Raw genomic sequence first — 18,937 nt, forward strand, 5'->3', positions numbered from 1 at the left:
CTCCCATGGATTCTGTTTCTCTGCAGAACCCTGACCCTCTTTCAATTCCTGGCAAACCCCAGCTGCTTTCCATCTGAGGCCTTTGTATCGGCTGTTCCCCTTCCTAGCTAGCTGTTCCCTTCACCTCCTCACCTGCTGGCTTACTTCTTATTCTTCACATCTCAGCTTAAGTCCCCCGTCTTCAGAGAAGCCTCTTCTGACACCCCAGACCGGGATCAACACATTCCCCCAGCACCTCGATGGATCTCTGAGACCCACCGGAGTGCCAGCCTGGGCTTCCCCCAGGCGGGGACCACTGGGCTGATGGAGAGCTGGCTCTGAAGGAGGGGGAGGGGCAGGCCCTGCAGAAACAAGGACCAACAGCCGGCAGCTAAAGGTCATTTGAAATGACTGGAGGAAAAGGGGGTACCTGGGGTGAGACGGGGGATAAGGGGGTGAGCCGACACGAGATGCCAAGAGGCATCTGGGGATAAATAAGGAGGCCAGACGTTACTCTGAAATTGCAGGGAGGGGGCACCTGCACTGTGCCTGGTGCATGTGTTGAGTGACTGAGCAAACGAGCGGAGGAAGTGAGGATTCAAGGCCGGCTCTGGCTCCTGATATGTGCTCTTCCTGTTCCCCACACCCGGAAGGGCCAGCCGGGAGAAGGCTGTTTTCAGACAGACAGGAAATGATGCCCGGCCAGGCCCGGGGCTGAGGCTGTGGGGATGGGAAGGGTCGGATTCGAGGGAGATCAGTCCTGGCACAGCTGCTGCAACAAGTTCCTATCAGTGCTTAGGTAACGGCTCTGGACGAAAGGTTAGGGATGAATCCTATTTAACCTTTACTACAGGAACAGCTCAGGAAATTCCATCCCATTGGATTTCCACACTTCCTCTCAGTAAGGACTGCATGTCCATTTCTACCCCTACATGTTCAGTGTCAATCCCTACCATGGTCTCTTTCTTATGTTCTAATATTTCTAGCCGTAGCTCTGCCCACTTAGTATTTCAGGGAAATTACGTTTAGATGAGCCGTAATTTCTGGGTACGATAATAGGATCGAAGCAATTGTGTTTGGGTCTCTGACTCAATCTAGGGAGGTCACCTGTTTCACATGATGGATGGATCCAGGCTGGCTATTATCTCAACCATGAGAAGTCGGAATATTTTAATTGACCAGCACATCTATCTAGTGACAGATATAGTAGGAAATGCTTCCTTTGTTAGAAACTGGTTGACCGAAAAGGGGTGGGTGGGTGGGAACTGGGTAGAGAGGCTGTAATTTTCGTAGTTGATCCAAATTCATAGAATGCACATTCTTCTCAAAAATGATTACTGTTTATGTTCCTAGCAAGATAATGCTGAATCTCCTTTTGCATAAACGTTCTTTGTTCTTTAAAGTTATCTAATGATTTGGCAAAGGAGTCCAGTAATTTACTTGTCAGGAAAACGCCACGTACAAAGTCACAACCAGACTCGGGGACAACGGGATGACCGTTAGCCCCTCTGGCAAAGCATTGTTAGTGCTTAAAGGCGGAGGGTTTGACCCCAGTAAAGCAGTGTTGAGACAGCTTCCCACAGTTCACTTTGCAAACCAAAACGTGTGAGTATAAATGTAAAACATGCCTACGTTTTATTCCAAATTTAAACCAATCTTTTCTCTCTGCAGCACTCCCAGGTGATAACAATTCGGGAAGACTCAAATCTCTCCCCTGCTCACACCATCCTCTGGATCCAAGGCAGAGCCCAGCCGCCCCAACTGTCGGGGACTGTGGCTCTCAGCTCCTACTGTGTGCCAGGCCCTACTGTGTGCCGGACCCTCCACATACAGCTCCTGTGACACACAGGTCCCAGCAGCCCCATTTCACAGAAGAGAAATGTGAGGTCTGGGAGGGGAATATGGTTTGCATCTGATGATAAAAGGAGGGTTTTTAATTCCCAGCTTGTCCCTCAGCAAAGACAGAGTCCCTCCTCATTCAGGGCCATACAGAGACGCTCACAATTACTCCAGTAATTACTGTACTCATCTTGCAATTGCTCTAGTGCAAATATCGGAACACCTTCTGGGGAGGACCTCCACAGGCTGAAATAACTTGCTTTGGGCTTTTTAATTTTATTTATTTATTTATTTATTTATTTATATTTTTGGCTGCATTGGGTCTTTGTTGCTGCGCGCAGGCTTTCTCTAGTTGCAGCGAGCGGGGGCTACTCTTCGTTGAGGTGCGCGGGCTTCTCATTGCGGTGGCGTCTCTTGTGGAGCACAGGCTCTAGGCGCACGGGCTTCAGTAGTTGTGGCACATGGGCTCTAGTGCGCAGCCTCAGTAGTTGTGGCTCGCGGGCTCTAGAGTGCAGGCTCAGTAGTTGTGGCTCACGGGCTCTAGTGCGCAGCCTCAGTAGTTGTGGCACACGAGCTCAGTAGTTGTGGCGCACGGGCTTAGTTGCTCCGCAGCATTGGGATCTTCCCGGACCAGGGCTCGAACCCGTGTCCCCCGCATTGGTAGGCGGAGTCTTAACCACTGCACCACCAGGGAAGTCCCTTGCTTTGGGGTTTTTGTTTGTTTTTTTGGGTTTCTTTGGCCATGCCATACGGCATGCAGGATCTTAGTTCCCCAACTAGGGATCGAACATTTGCCCCCTGCAGTAGAAGCGCAGAGCCCTAACCACTGGACCGCCAGGGAAGTCCCTGAAATAACTTGCTTTGGATGATGATAGATCAGGGGTTCTCAACGTGTGGTCCATGGGCCCCTGGGGGCCCAACTTTCAGGGGATTTGCGAGGTCAAAACAATTTTTATAATAACACTAAGATGTTACTTGGTGACTCAGTTCACTGGAGTGACATTTACACTTATGCAAAGGTGACAGTGGGTAAAATTGCCGGGGCGTGAGCATGGGGGAGGGCAGAGCCCCAGCCCACATTTGTGGTCATTGTATCCTGCACCCAGGGACTGAAACGAAAATACTAGGCTCGGACTTCTGTGGTGGTCCAGTAGCCAAGTCTCCATGCTCCCAATGCAGGGGGCCCAGGTTTTTGGTTTTGGTTTTTTTTTGTGGGGGGGGGGCATTCCGGGTTTGATCCCTGGTCAGGGAACTAGATCCCACACGCCACAACTAAGAGTTCGCATGCCGCAACAAAGATCCACATGCGGCAACTAAGACCCAGTGCAGCCCAATAAATAAATAAATAAATATTAAAAAGAAAGAAAGAAAATGCCAGGCTCACCGGAGAACATCCTCGAGGCAAAATGCTCAATTTCATTAAATCCCAGCCCTTTAACATTCTGCCTGCTGACACGGGGAGCACAGAGGGCACATCTGTCTCAGGGAAAAGCTGTGTGGCTGGGCTGCAGGGAACCAGCCGCTCTTCCCACGGAACATCAATCATTGTTACTTGAATGAATGACTGACACCCTAGGGTTATTCCGACTTGGGTTATTTTGGCAGATGTTTCCTTGAAAATGAATGAAGTGAGCTTCAAGGAAAGCAACTAACAGTATTTGCTGCCAGTGAGAACACAGGAGCTTTCATGTGAAAACTGGAATTTGGAGAAACTTGTATCCACCACCATGAGCTTGGCAGCTTTCAATACTTAAAAGATTCTTCTGATGAGATCAGTGGTGACATTAATGAACGTGATCTTTTAATTTTGCATAATCAAGACATGTGTCAGTATTTGGAAGATTTGCATAATTTGTGAACCAGTATTTCCCAAATGATCAATGTATGATGCTATAAAATCATGCCTGGGTAACAGACCCAGTCACAGTGCCAGACGGACCACTGGATTTGATGGAACTGAGCGTGGAAAGTCACCAATGTGGTTCCGGATTCCAAATTGCAACTAACCTTTGAAAAACCATACCTTGTTAAATTTTGGTGAAGTATCAAAGAATACTCATTGTCATCTGAAAAGTCTATTAAAATACTCTCCTCTTTTACAAATACCTATCTATGTGAGGATGGATTTTCTTCTTTACTTAAACCACTTCAATTGCAAGAAATTGAATGCAGAAGTAGATGTGAGAATCCATGTGTTTTTGAAGACAGACAGTAAAGAGATTTGCAAAATTGCAAAACAATGCCACTCTTTTCACTACAGTTGTTTGGAAGTACAGTTTTTTCATAAAGTGTTATTTATGTTAGCAAGCAATGAGTTTGTTATTTTTAAATGAATTACTATTTTTAAAATTTTTGGTTTAATTTCCAATACGGTAAGTATTAGCATCGACCCACATAAACAAAAGCTCTTTGGGGGTCCTCCACAATTTTTGACAGTGCTAAGGGGTCCTGAGGCCAAGAAGTTTGAGAACTGCTGTTATACACAATCATCTGAAGAAATCAGTAAAAAGCTAAAAAAGGAGGCAAAGAAATTTACATTTTGTTATTATTCCTGTGGTTAAATGTTGGATGCTGTAAACAAGCTTTTAAAAACCATCCAATAAGTGGTTATGTTGTGGAGATCATTGACTGTGTAAATATTTCATGAATGGGTACTGATGGCTTGGGGGAGAATTTCTGGGAAAGCATCTTAATTGATTCAGAAAATGCTGTGTCTGGCTGGTGACAGCGCTGGGGTTCAAGTCCAGTCTGAATCACAAAGTACCCACTGCTCACTCCCTGTAGCTAATGTTCGAAAACAGGCAAAGCGATCTACAGTGTTACACATCAGCTCGCATTTACACGGGGGCACAAAGCCTCAGAAAACCCACAGGCGGCATCCCTGTGACTGTGGAATCCGGCACTGGAAGGTACCAAACCCAAATCCTCTCCTTTGACAGAAGACCGGCTGTGGCCCAGAGGGAAGAAGGGAGTGGGTTTGCTAAAGAGCCCACAGGGGGACTTCCCTGGTGGTCCAGTGGTTAAGACTCCATGCTTCCACTGCAGGGGGCCCAGGTTCCATCCCTGGTCAGGGAAGTTCCGCATGCCTCGCGGTGTGGCGGAAAAAAAAAAAAAGCCCACAGGACTAGAGCCGGGATCATGACTCGGGGCCACGACTCCACCTTCTGACGGTTGCCCCGGCCCCCTCGCCCCCCAACCTGCCTCCTCCCCCCCGGACACGTTCAGATGCTTCCCCTCCGGATGGGCCACAGGCAGGGACAATTTACATAACTGAAGCAGCCAGAGAGGGCCCACGGGCGCCAAGGAGTGCAGACTCGGGCTGAAGGAACACCACTCCAGCTCCAGCCCCCTGCTCCCTGTAAGAATGAAGGTCTCGTGTCGTCAGACCCAGTTCTTGAAGAGTAGCTAGAAATGTGAATTTTGAGTACAGCCACCTTAATTTAAACATTTCATTTCAAACGCAGTTCTCCGGTTTTTGTCCTAGACTAAGGAATCCGCTCCTCTTTGATGATCTTTTTTTTTTTTTAATTAATTTATTTATTTTATTTTTATTTATTTTTTTTGGCTGTGTTGGGTCTTCATCGCGGTGCACGGGCTTTTCATTGCGGTGGCTTCTCTTGTTGTGGAGCACAGGCTCTAGGCACGCGGGCTTCAGTAGTTGTGGCACACAGGCTCAGTAGTTGTGGCTCACGGGCTTAGTTGCTCCACAGCATGTGGGATCTTCCCAGACCAGGGCTCGAACCCGTGTCCCCTGCATTGGCAGGCGGACTCTCAATCACTGCTCCACCAGGGAAGCCCCTGGTGATCTTTTTTTTATTTTTATTTTTTCTTCCTTTTTTTTTTTTGCCACGCCGCACGGCATGTGGGATCTTCGTTCCCCGACCAGGGACTGAACCTGCGTCCCCTGCAGTGGAAGTGCAGAGTCTTAACCACTGGACCGCCAGGGGAGTCTCACTCTTTGGTGATCTTTAAACACACGGTGCATTTGAGCATATCTAGTTATCCTAAAGGTAAATTTATCTGGTCTTTAAAAAAGAAAAAGCAAATGCACAAATTAAAGAGAATTCTTAGCCTCAGGAGCTGCAGGGTATGAGGAGGATGTCAAAGTGCAGGGCCTTTGCAGGAATCAACCTAAGGGGAAGTGTGGCCTGATCTGCATCAGCGGGGCCTGCTTGACTGTCCTTTGTTCCAGTAACTGAGACACTTGGCAGTACAGCCTGTTTCCTCACTGAATCATAAAAGCCTTGCAGACAACAGATGGGGACATGAGTGGCTCGTGGCACTGCTCGGGGAACACTTGGCTGATGAAACTCCTGTAAGAGGTCAGAGTGTGTGTACACAGACCGCCACAAGTTCATGATAACGGGCGACGAGACCCACCACAGAGGGTTTTCTTCCGTGAGCATTGTGACTATTAGCTTCGCTAAAGTCAGCCTCTGTTACACGTGCAAGATGACTGACCCAGCAGGTTTCCAGCAAGGGAGACGGCAGCGTTCCCCTTCAGAATGAAGCCACGGAAGGCTTCGGGGCCCATTCCTTGCACAGTGGAGTGAAAGGCTGATTGAACAAGTATGGAACTCTGTTCTAATCCCAAACGCTCAGGTATTTAGAGAAAAATGGAGTAAAATTAAGATGCAAAGGGAATTCCCTGGTGGTCCAGTGGTTAGGACTCTGCGCTTTCACCGCTGGGTCCGGGGTCAATCCCTGGTTAGGGAACTAAGATCCCCCAAGCCGCACAGTGCGGCCAAAAAAAAAAAAGATGCAAAGCCTCGCTGAGTCCGGGTGGTACTCTGGGGAAGAGTCTGTGATGCTCTTCATGCTTCTTTTCTATGACGCCGGATGCCCTAAAACAGCAGCTATGAGAAAAACAAACAAGAAAACAGCAGCTATGAAGTGACCTCACACAGTGATCTCGCCTGGTTTCTGGTCTTTCATGGAAAGCACTTTGTGAAGGGCTCCTGGCTTTCTGCTCCAGTCTGCCCACTTAATACCACTGAGAAGGAACAGAATCCTGATTTTTACCCAGTGTCTCCGCTGTTTCCATTTCACCTTGCAAAGGAGCAGCGCGGAGAGCGTGTTTGCCGTTGAAACCCGGCTCCCGACACGGCAGACAGCCGGACCTGACGCACTTTCATTAAGGAGCTGGGCCAGCGACCTGGGGTAACCCAGCCCTGCTTGATTAAACATGTACCTTTGCAAAAATGACTTCTTTTTGGATACTCCACCGAAGTAGGAGATGAATTCACAAAGGTCACGGTGTCTGAGAGTTTGTGCTATCTGGATTTTATTGTTCTTAACTTATAGTCTGAACATTACAGTGTTGTAACATGGGTTTCTTATTTTGCCAAATGCATAAATGTGAAACTGGAAACAATAAAACAACTCGTGGGAAAAATGTGTCTTTTCCCAGGTTCCCGACTATGAAGAAAGGTAAACTGTTTCCCCTTACATGTTCTCTGCAAAATCCCTATAGTTCAAGCGGGCAGTGAGGGTGAGACAGTCCTCGGAGGCCTGAGAGCAGGTGGTCCTTGGACTCAGGTTGCCCCTGAAACCCCAAGCGCCCTTGGCAGAGACATAAGCCAGGTTACGGGAGGATGAAGGTGAAGGGGACTCAGTCCCAGCTGGGAGCGGGGGGAAATATCCAACAGTAAGCTCACTAGCTAAGGCCTACTGGGACCCCACGGGCACCCCTGGACATTTTTATATGGTACCATTTTTAGAAGAATTCAAAGGAGGTTCAAATATTTAAAACTCTTTCTCTCATGTGGCTAATAAAGTATATCCTGAAATATTACTTTGAGAGATACTAGGTGTGTCAGACAGAATAACGGTCCCCCAAAGATGTCCACGTTCTAATTCCTGGAACCTGTGAATATGTTACGTAATATGGCAAGATTAAGATTGCAGATAGAATTGAGGTTGCTAATCATCTGATCTTAAAATAAGATCAGCCTGGAGTGTCCAGGTGGGCCCAATACAGTCACAAGGGCCCATAAGACGGCACTGAGAGGCAAAGATCCGGAGGGAGACTGGAAGATGCTGAACTGCTAGCTTTGAGATACAGGAAGGGGCCACAAGCCAAGGAACGGGGCGCCTCTGGAAGCTGGGAAAGGCTGGGAAACAGATCCTCCCCTAGAACCTCCAGAAGGAACGCAGCCCTGCAGACACCCTGGTTTCAGCCCAGTGAGACCCACTTTGGACTCCTGGCCTCCAGGCTGCAAGGTGACTGCTCTGTGTCGAGTTAAGCCTCTAGGTCTGTGGTGCTTTGTTACAGCAGCGACAGGGAGCTGATTCACGTGTCTTTATAAATGGTGCTGCTGTTCCCTCCAGAGAACACGCCTCCCTCTCTGCCTCCCCGTCCATGACGTTACACATGGTTCCTTCTTGCAGGGCGCTCACACACACGGAGATGACCCTGCGACTGCAGCCCCCGCCGATGCGGGCCCCTCGGCATCAGCCGGCATCGAGCCACAGCACACACGCCCCCCAGCGGTGGGCCTGCGTCTCCTCCGAGCTCTGCCAATCACTCTGACTCATGGGAACGAACACTGAGACCCGAAGAGTGCGGGATGAGGAGGAATCAGGAGACATCTGATGTCCCTCCCCCCGGCGGGGCACACGTGAAAGAACGCGCGGCGACTTGACCTGGTCCTCAGGAAGAGCCGGCGTGGGGCACGCTGGCTGTGGAAAGCAAATCACATCCATAGTGCACCTGAGTATTTGTCTTTAAAATTTATTGACATGGTTTCCCACAAGGACTGCATTCAAAGAATCACATGAAACGTGTTTATCTGGAGAGAAAGTGTGTGGCACCGAGTGACTCACTGCTGCCCGAGTCCCAGAGCTGCTGCTGGAGGGGACCCAGGATGCTCTGCATCAGCTACAGGAACCTTATCCCAGCTCCAAACTGGACGCCATCACAGATCCTAAAAAAAAAAGGTTTTTGGTTTTTTTTTGTTTTTTTTTTTAAGGCAGGAGATCAACACTGTGGTCTGCTCTGCTCACCCTGCCATTTGCACAATTCCAGAAACGTGCACGTCTCAGAAGCAATGCCTGGGCGGCCCTGCCTCTCGGGAGGCCCAGGCTCTTCCTGCCCGCCTCTCACCTCTTTCCTCCCTCCCGGCTACCCGGCTTCACCAGCTGTCCCCAGCCACTCCCTCCTTTGCTGGTTTAAGAACCAGCCTTTGGAGGATGGAAAAGGGAACAAAATGGAGACACGAATCCCCCTTCCCTGCTCCCTTCTCTACTCCTCTCTGTTTCCCCCCAATCCTGACCCAACCAGCAACTAGACAAGAGGAGGACTGAGAGAGAAATATTCATGAAAACAAAACTCCTGGGGCGGGAAGAAAAGCTTCGTGTTTATTTCGGAGGCTACCAGAGAAGAGGCACCTTCTGCACAGTGCAGAGCAGACAGGTGATCAGAGACGTGGCCGTGGAAGGGCCCCTGGCAAAACACAGGACACAGGGGGGACCAGGAGGGGGCGGGGCGGATGGCAGAACCCACAGCCCCAAAGGGTTTAACCTGACTGCCTCTTTAGAACCTGCTCCTTTCCCAGGAAAGGAAGGATGCAAAGAGGGCACGTGGGTTGCAACATCTGCTACCCGCTGACGCTGTGCAGGTTACATTCAGCGTGCTGCTCTCTCACCGGCTGACAGACCACTGAGCCCATTTTCAGACGGGCAAACGGGCTGGGCAGTGAGGAGATGGCTGCGGTCACGGCAGGAGCCTCAGAGCAGAACTCTGGACCCAAACGCAAGCGCGCCCGCGGGCCCTGCTGCCTCAGCTGCCTCGGAGGGCGTCCCGCTGCAGGCCTTGCTGTTTCCATGACGTCCTGGTTCGAGCCCCGGCCGCACGCGGGGTGAGAATCACCGGCCGCAGCCCAGGCAGCCGTATTCCTGAGACTCCACAGCGATGCTGGTGCGCCGCTAGGCCGAGAACCGCTCCCCCTGCGGCCCGCGCCGCGGAGGATGGACTCCCGTGCCGCCCACCCGCTGGCTGCGCTCAGGGGCAGGGCCAGTACTGTACTCGGGACAGAGGGCCTAACCCCGGGACCCGAATACCAGGAAGCACAAGCTTCCAGGGAAAAAACGTTCCGAATCCCAACCAGCAGCTGACGGTGCGTCTGCGGAACACAGCAGTTTTGCAAGTTCTGGAGAGTTTCCAGAAAAACTGGACAACGAGAACAGCCCCTTCATTCAGAGGAAAGCTAATGTTTCTATTGTCACAACACTTGTGCCGTCACCCAATCTCAGAACTCACAGCACCTGAAAACTAGCAGAAAGTTTTTCTTTTTCAGAGTGGGAATGAAATATCTGATCAATTAAGGGACTCAAGAGAGAGAATCTTAACTGTTGTTACTGACCTTCTGCGGGGTCAAGGGCGCTCACTAATCAACCATATCAGCAGAAGTCACCTGACCAGAAGGGACAGCTACAGTCTCCGTGTGACCCTGAGTAAACCTCACCACCGTCCTTAAAAGGCAAAGATCCACAGTCAGAACCATGACTGTGTTTGTAACAACTTGGTTCTGCTCAGATCTAAACGAGGTGTCTCTACCTTTTATATCATTAGGTCCATAAAAGTAGTCCCTGCCTGCATTCGCTGTTTAGAAAAATGTCTGAAAATAGGCTTGATCAAGATCAAAATAAGTCAAGCCCTGGGTTTACACGATTCAGAAACAAGCAACCATTCCAATAAAGGCTAGTCTACTCCAACTGTAAACAGATTAAACCACTTTACAAGCACAGGTTTATGTTCAGAGACCATATAAACGTGTCACAGGAAAAACACCCACCACAAACATCCAAAACAGTGTCGCAGATGCCAGGTGCACAGAGACAGCCTCACCAAACGCCCATCTTCCTGTTCTGTGTCCCCTGTGCCTATATGCTTATAATCCAGTAGGCGCCTCAGAACAGGCCCCGAGTCTCGAGTCTCGCCCTCCCACCGGCAGTCTCGGGGCGGCCCAGCTGCGCCACTCCAGCACCACCCGGAGGCTCCCTGCCTGCACCCGGCCCGCCTCGGACTCGGCGCCAAGGGCTCGTGATGAAGGCCACGCCAGGGTCCCCCAGCGTCAGGCGCCCATCCTCCCCCAGCCAGCCCCCAGGAACGCCAGGCGCTGGTCTAGCACAGGGAATTCAGCAGGGAGCAGGCCGACGAGGGCCAGAACTCAGGGACCCTGGCGTGTGCCCGAAGGGAAAAGGCCAGAGAGGCTGGAAGGCAGAGACGGGTGGGGGACAAGCGTGATGGGAACTCAGGCCCCGCCTGCGTCAAGGGCCGCCCCGCGCCTCACTTCTGCTCCTGCAGAAGGGTAGAAGCTGGCGCCCACAGGCACTGCATGCGTGCACACCTTGGTTCCAGCTGCTCTGCAGCCTGGAGCTATCACCTCCCCCGGGAGGCCCTTCACGACCCCCTGCCTGGTCTTCCTCTGTTACTAACTGTGCGCCGCCCTCTCCGCCAGCTGCCTCAGTCACCAGCGCATTTCCAGGGACCACACTCGGTAAGACAGAGCATTCGCCGCCAGAGCGCAGAGACAACGGTGTCACACGTCACCTCCGGTATAAAACTCGCCAAATATTTCAAAGCGGTTTCCATTTCTGTAAAGGTCTGAAATCCTAATTACAGAGCGACTGCGCTCACTGGGCGGGGGACCTACGGATGATGGCACACATGTAACTCCCCATCCTGCTAGCTGCTTAATTTTAGAAATGAAGATTAAACCCTGGCAAGATCACTCAAACGTCACGAAGTTCCAATTTTGATGACAAAACTTCAAACAGAGCCAGACGCTGCGTGACGGCGAGCCCCCTGCTCAGGGACGCTGCACACGAGAAGCACCTGCTGCAACCACCGTGACCCCAGAACAGAGCAGCCTGGGGGGCAGAGGAGCGTCCTTACGTTCCGGTCTTTAAATACCACCTGCACAGCATGCTTCCTCCTTTCAGAACCCACATTTGAAATTAATGGCTGAAACATATTTTCAAATTTAACCTGAAGAGAGAGAGCAGAGTGGAGTGGTGAACGCACCCACTCCACCCCCTGCAGAGATTCGGGGAGGCAGGTAGTCGAAGCCGGGCTCCCGAGAGCAGCACCCGGATTCTGGGAGCACAGCGACACCCAGTGGCCTCCGATGATGCTGCAGCCACAGGACGGCAGCGCCTTCCAGGCTGAAGGAACGGAGGCCCAGAGCCAGCAGGGCTTGCCCAGGTCACACAGCCAGGGACGGACAGGGCAGGGCTGGCCGCGCAGCCCACTGGCAGTGCAGCCCCCTCCAGACCCAAGCACGTTACAGTTGGAGAAGCGCAGGCTTAGCCGGCTCTATCTGACCTCATCCCCAGGTTGCTGCAGGCCTATCACCGCACCTCTGCCGCTCCCTGCAAGGACTCAATCAGCAGCCGGCTGTTATGCCAGGGAGCCCCACGCCCATGCCTGTGGTGGGAACAAGGTTTTGCAGAAAGCAACCCGCAACATTAGCTTCATTTCCTGAAGCTACGATGTTATCTAATGCACAAAGCTTGCTCTAGGGAAGGTGCACATTTCCCCACATTTCACTATCCCTGAAATCAGGCCACATCATCCCATCTACGGCATGTCTCAAACACAGCCAGCCAGGTGGCGCACACAGTGCCACTGCGGATGGCGGGGGACACACACACACACACACACACGGTTTGCTTCCTTTGTGAACAGCTGGCCAGGGCGAGTGTACCAGTAGCAGCAACAACACGAGAAACAACCAGCTTTGCTGACAACACGCTGGGTACTGCTCTACGAGCTGCGTGTGTATTAATTCATTCAGTCCTCAAGCCTGCAAAGTAATCACTATCGTTAGCACCCATTCTACGGATGTGAAAACGGAGACCCAGAGAGGTTAAGTAACTCACCCCGGGCCACACAGCCACGGGGCGGCCAGGCTGCGCTCCGAGCCTGTGCAGCTGGGCTCCAGTGCACACTCAGCCTGAGCAACTAGACCCTTCTCAGCTTTTGCTCTGTGCCGAGAAAAGGCAAGGCATGGAGGGGAATTAACAGTCATCAGAGCAGCAGACCCGTGAGGGCATGGGAAGGAAGGGCTCCAACATCACAGGGTGGCATGGCGGCCCCGGGCCAAGCCAGCCTTCCAGGGAGAGCGGAGGAGGGCAGACCCTCCTGAAGCGATGGGTCTGGATGACAGACACTGACGTGCACCTAAGAACAAAGCTTTGTTAAAAGCTTCCTAATGCGGCTTCCCTTCAAAACACCATCATCCACCACGCTGAAGCAGAAGACAGGGAGAGTAAGACTGGTAGAGTACTTCCTTAAACGAGGACAAACTACAACTTCACGCTGGAAGCCTGGCTGTGACTCAGCATCACAGCTGAATGTAGACAGAACACCCAGAAGAAAAAAATACAGCCTAGAGTCCTGAAATGTATAGAAACACTAGGTTACTGGCGGAATGTCCGTGTCCCGCAGTCCTCACAGGCTAAAGCACTAAACGCCCACCCCCCAGCCCTGCCATGTGACAGTATTTGGAGGTGGGACCTTGAGGAGGTAACTAAGTCACCTTAGATGAGGCAACTTAATTAAGATGGGGTCCTTGGTGGAACTGGTGTCCTTGTAAGAAGAGACACCAGAGAGCCTGCTCTCTGCCCGCTTCAGGTGAGAGCACAGTGAGAAGGCGCCGTCTGCAAGCCGGGAAGAGGGTCCTTGACCCGGAACCGAACCCGCCGGCACCCTGATCCTGGACTTTGCAGCCTCCGGACGGCGAGAGATTAAAGTCTGCTGTTTAAGCCCCGAGTCCATGGTATTATTTACATACTATCATGACAATACTTCTGGACTTCTTGAAATTTCTACAATGCATACCAAATAATTTAAGAAACGGAATTAATTTCTGTAGCTGTAATCGGCCTTATACCATATTCATCCACGAATATTCAGCAGATCTTGTTCAGTAAAATGACTGGTGGAGAAGGCCAGAAGGCAGGTCCTCTGCGGCCGGAGCAGAGCTGCGCCCACCCAGCCTCCGGGCTCCCGGCCTGCAGAGTCCCCACCGGCAACACCTCATTCTGCTAGGGAAGGACCCGAAACGGCGGCCACCACCTCCAGCCAGGCTGCCAGAGGAGCTCCCTCTACCTGACGACAAGTGCAACCAGCATAAGGTGGGGGGACGGGAACACATCACGGCCTTTCCTCCAACCTGTATGGAGAACCCCATGGACAAAAATTCCTGTGTTTTCATTCTTTTGCTAACTATTCAATTTCTCCTGAAGTCTTGAATCTTAAAGGCCGCTGGTGAAGTGATTAACTATGTCCAAAACAAAGTGACAAGACAGTGCCGTGTACCTGTGGAGAGAACCTCCCAGCACCTACCTGTCTCCGCCCTGCACGCCCATGGGGACGCAGTAGTTCAGCTCCAGCCGCGCGATGTTGCCCAGCCTGAGGACGATGCCGGCGCCGTAAGACCAGCGGATGCACTCAGCCAGCTTTCGAATGTGAGCTCTGGGGCCCTCCCCTGAAGAGAGAGAAGAGGAGGTGTGACCAATAGCACGTGGTCCCCCGCCCACGTTGTCCTTGGACAGCACTGGCTCTCCCTCTCTGTGTGGCCTCTGGTCATCTTTTAAGCCAGGCCTAGATACTCGAGGAGAATGCATGAAGTGAGATTAGGCCCAAACTCAAGACAGGGCTGGGGACCGTACTTCCTCACCGTCCCAGAAGAACACAGGTCCCCTCAGTTCTCTGGGCCTGGCACGTTCTGTTCCCTTTGCCTAGAATGGCATTTGCCCACCGCTGACCGCCCAGGAAGCCCTACTCCAAGCCTTGGTTTCCAGACACCTCCCCAAGCCGGGGACATGTGTGCGCCTCGCCCGGCCCTGAGCTCCTAGGGGAGAGACCAGGTCTCACTCAGCTCTGTGGCCATAACCACTGGCACAGACTCACTGCTCGAGAAACGTTTGCTAAACAGATAGGTTTCTCTTTGTAAGGCAGCATTCGATGACGATTCGTTATGTGTGTTCCAGCCATTCGACCAACAGCTTCACTGTGGGCACCGCATCAGGTGTTGCAGGTGTCTCAGGCAGGCGCAGTGCCTACTCTTAGAGACGACACAATCTAAATGCGACACAGACACCCACTCGTGTCCTGTGCTTTTAAACATAAGGTCAGCTGTGCCGAATGGTTGCTAAATAGTCTGAGTTTTACCATAGTTGAGGTTGCAGAGGTTTCCTGCGTTAAGGAAGAAGTGAGTTCTGAAGAGCTCTCCAAAGCCGCCCTGGCCCGGTCGGAAAGGTAACGGGGTGTACAGGTGTAGGCCACCGGCCCAGTATGCTTCTCCGCCCAGGTAGTCTCCTAGTCAAGGAAGGAGTGCGGATCAAAACAAGGTCACAGGTTCAAAACCACACTGACGTCCCACCACATACACGAGCGAGGTGTGTGCTATGAACACAACACACTCAGTGCCCGAGCTCTGTGAGCCCTTATAACTCCTGACGTTGTCGGCCTTGCTTAAATAATCTTTCTTCTTCTCCTGGTTTGTTTTATAATTTGCTTTAACTGGAAAAAAAAAAAAAAAGCTAATGTGTAATTTAGGAAAGAATGAAGCCAGTAATTTACCATATCTGTATAATGCTTGGAATAAAACAAGTAAACTCATGGAAATCACTTCTTCCACAACTGCAGATGACCAGATCATTGTCACTTGGCAAATGAAATGCATTATTCTGCAAAAATTTCAAGACCACAACATAGAGAGACCAAAGAAGAAAATGTCTCTGCAGTTTCTGGAAGTGGCCGGACATGCTATTAATCCAAAGGTACGCAGTGTCTGCCCCCCGCTGCAACAGGACGCTGTCTCAGCTCAGCATCTTCAGAGAAGAGGCTCGTTTTTAAAGGTTCCTGACCACTTGGGTCTTGTTTTTTTGGACAAAGGTTACTTTTGCCAAAATTCAAGACTATCCACTGAGAGTATACATTTGCGTTATTTCTAAAAATGTCCCTACCATTTCAACTGTAAAGAGCCACAACATTAAAGCAACAACAACAAAAACCCCTGAAATGTTTATACTTTGTTACAAAATACTAGTTGTAAAGTGCCTTAGTCCCCTTTAATACAAAATGACAGACCATGAAAAAGAAAAATATGGGCTGTCTCCAAGATTAACCTCAAGGAATGAACTGCCTATTCACTTAAAGGCTCCAGCATCTCCTCAACCACTATTAATACTGAAGTTCTAGAGGAAACAAAGAACGGACTGAAAGCAGGAGGTCAACTGGGTTTGCTTCTCGTTTCCCAGCAAGTGTTCCTCTCTTTTCTTAAATAACCTATTTTATTCTAATCATAAAAGTAATATACTCATTGTACAAAATGTGATAAATATATGTAAGTAGAAAAAAAGGAAATTCTCCTTTAATTTCTACCATTAAGAGATAACCGATAACCAGCTAACATCTGGTGTTCTTTCATCCAGTGAATTATAATGAATAATTAAATAAGAAAACAAAATGTAAGTCATTTTATTTTTATACATTTCAGTCCTGATTTTTTTTTTAGTTTACTATATTATAAGCACTTTCCTTTAATACTTTATATTCTTTGAAAATGTGATTTTGATGCCTGAATAATCACATATATGTACCATAATATAATGATCTACCCCTTGACTACTGTCATGTTGGTGTTGAATTTCTTGATAGTGGACGTTAACCTGTGATGGGCTTCCTTGCACACACAGGTATTTTAAACCATCTTGAAGTATAATATACACATAGAAAAGTATACACATCCTAAGTGTACAGCACAGTGAATTTCCAAGCACAGAACACACCATATAATGAGCACCCAGACCAAGAAACAGACAAGTGCAGCCCCCCCGGAAGGCCCTGTTCTCCTTTCTAATCACTACGCACCACCCACGCCAAGTACAGCACTACCCGTCTACCCTGATCTATACCCGACGGTATAGATCACTTTACCCAGTCTCTAAACTCTGCACAGGTGGAAGCATGCAGTATGCATCCTCTGGATCTGGCTTTTTTTTTTTTTTTGGCATGTTTCTGAGGCCTGTTCATGCCACCCAGCCAGTGGCTCTAACTTGTTCATCCTCATTGCTGTATAATACTCCACAGTGTGAAGACACCACTGTTTAGTTGCCTGTTCTATTGCTGATGGGCATTTGGGTTTCCAGTTTTCAGTTTGGTTCTATTATCAATAGTCCTTGTGTATATATATGTTTTAGGCTCTTGATAAATACTGTCAAATTGCTTTCATGAAAAGTTACAGCAATTTACATTCTTGCTCATATAATCTTACCAATAGCCTTTTAATAGGTAATTAAATGAAATACCACAGTGTTTTAATTTTCAGGAAAATGGAAGACTCCAAAATTTTCATCTAGTCACTAAATAATACTTGTTATAGTGAAAAAGAAATTATATTACTTTTCAAAAAAAGAAAAAGACACACTAATAAAGCACTCTAAAAACAAATGAAAAGAAATAATTTATATTTTGTACAAAAATTTACGCCCAGAGCAATCACTATTTATAATAATATAAAGTGGAAACAACAAAGATGTTAAAAAAAGTTAAGAAAATCAGGATAGAATATTTTATAATGTCATAACATGAATCTACTTAAATGACGTTTTTGTAGTTTTTAATAACACGTGGAGATCCTCTGATATAACGTCAAGTACTGGAGAGAGTTCCAGAAACCGGAATTCTCACACATTGCTGGATAGAGTATGACTGAGACAAGCTTTCCTGAGACAATATAAAACCTTAAGGATATTCAAGGATACTCAAAATCCTTTGACCTAGCAATTCCACACCTAGAACTTTATATTATAAAGTAAAACTTATAGATGAGCACAAAGATTCAGTTAGGTTATTCACTGATACACTGTTATATAAACGTAAGAAAAAAGAAAACAGTCTAAGTGTCTAAAACTTGGGATTTGGTTTAAAAAGATCGCAGTAAGGCAAGAAGATGAAATATGCAGCCATTAAAAATGATAAGGCTTTTATCTTTCTGATTCATTGCTGGTGGGAATGCAAAATGTTAGCTATTTTGGAAGACAGTCTGGCAGCTTCTTACAAAGCTAAACATAGTTTTACCATACAATCCAGCAATTACACTCCTTGGTATTTACCCAAATGAGTTGAAACCTTATGTCCAGATAAAAAACTGCACATAGATGTTTATATCAGCTTTACTCATAATTGCAAAAAATTGGATGTCCTGCAAGTAAGATGTCCTTCAATAGGTGAATGGATAAACACCCTGTGGTACAGCCATACAATGGAATATTATTTGGTGATAAAAAGATATGAGCAATCAAGCTATAAAAAGACATGGAGGACTCAATCACTATATTGTACACCTGAAACTAATATAATATTGTAAATCAACTACACTTTAATTAAAATATATATGTACACATAAACAAAAACTTAAGAAGTACACTGACCAAAAAAAAAGACCTGAAGGAAACTTAAATGCATATTATTTAGTCAAAAAGGCCAGTCTGAAAAGGGCACATACTGTATGATTCCAAGTATATGACATTTTGGAAAAGGCAAAACTATGGAGATAGTAAAGGTCAGTGGTTGCCAGTAATTGAGGGGGAGGAAGGGAGGGAGGAATGAATAGGTGGAGCATGGTGAATTTTTAGGGTGGTGAAACTATTCTGTAAAATACCGTAATAGTAGATACATGCCATTATGCAACTGTCAAAACCCATGAAACTTTACAACACAAAGAGTGAACCCCACCGTGAACTACGGAATTTAGTTAGTAGTAACACATCAGTGTTGGCTCATCGATTGTGACAAGTGTCCCACACTAACGCGAGATGTTAATAATAAAGGATGCTACGGGCACATACAGTGAACTCTGTACTTTGTGTCCAATTTTTCTGCTAACCTAAAAGTGCTCTCAAAAATAAAGTCCATTACACAGGGAATATAGTCAATATTTTATGAATCACTATGTTGTACACCTGAAACTTCTATAATATTGTAAATTGACTATACCTCAATAAATAACAAACAAGCTTAATGTAAACTTGTGGAAAATTTGGAAAGTGCAGAAATGCATTTTAAAAGGCTTATCAAAATTATTCATAATTCCCATCACCCAGA

At 48.4% G+C, this 18,937-nt stretch overlaps 1 protein-coding gene across 1 annotated transcript in view; it reads right to left on the reverse strand.

Annotated features, from left to right (window-relative positions):
• Positions 1 to 8,535: 8,535 nt before the first annotated feature.
• The window catches only part of SAMM50 (SAMM50 sorting and assembly machinery component), a 31,912-nt gene continuing 21,510 nt past the window's right edge, over positions 8,536 to 18,937 (reverse strand). Inside the window, exons 13-15 of the mRNA XM_082421178.1 lie at positions 14,999 to 15,145; positions 14,171 to 14,312; positions 8,536 to 8,744 (exon numbers count right to left, since the gene is read on the reverse strand). Coding sequence (XP_082277304.1) covers positions 8,699 to 8,744; positions 14,171 to 14,312; positions 14,999 to 15,145 — 335 coding nt within the window. The 3' untranslated portion in view covers positions 8,536 to 8,698. The remainder of the gene's footprint in view (positions 8,745 to 14,170; positions 14,313 to 14,998; positions 15,146 to 18,937) is intronic.

The sequence above is a fragment of the Balaenoptera physalus genome (assembly GCF_965194825.1).
Source record: "Balaenoptera physalus genome assembly, chromosome: 13".
In the NCBI taxonomy this organism is placed as follows: domain Eukaryota; kingdom Metazoa; phylum Chordata; class Mammalia; order Artiodactyla; family Balaenopteridae; genus Balaenoptera; species Balaenoptera physalus.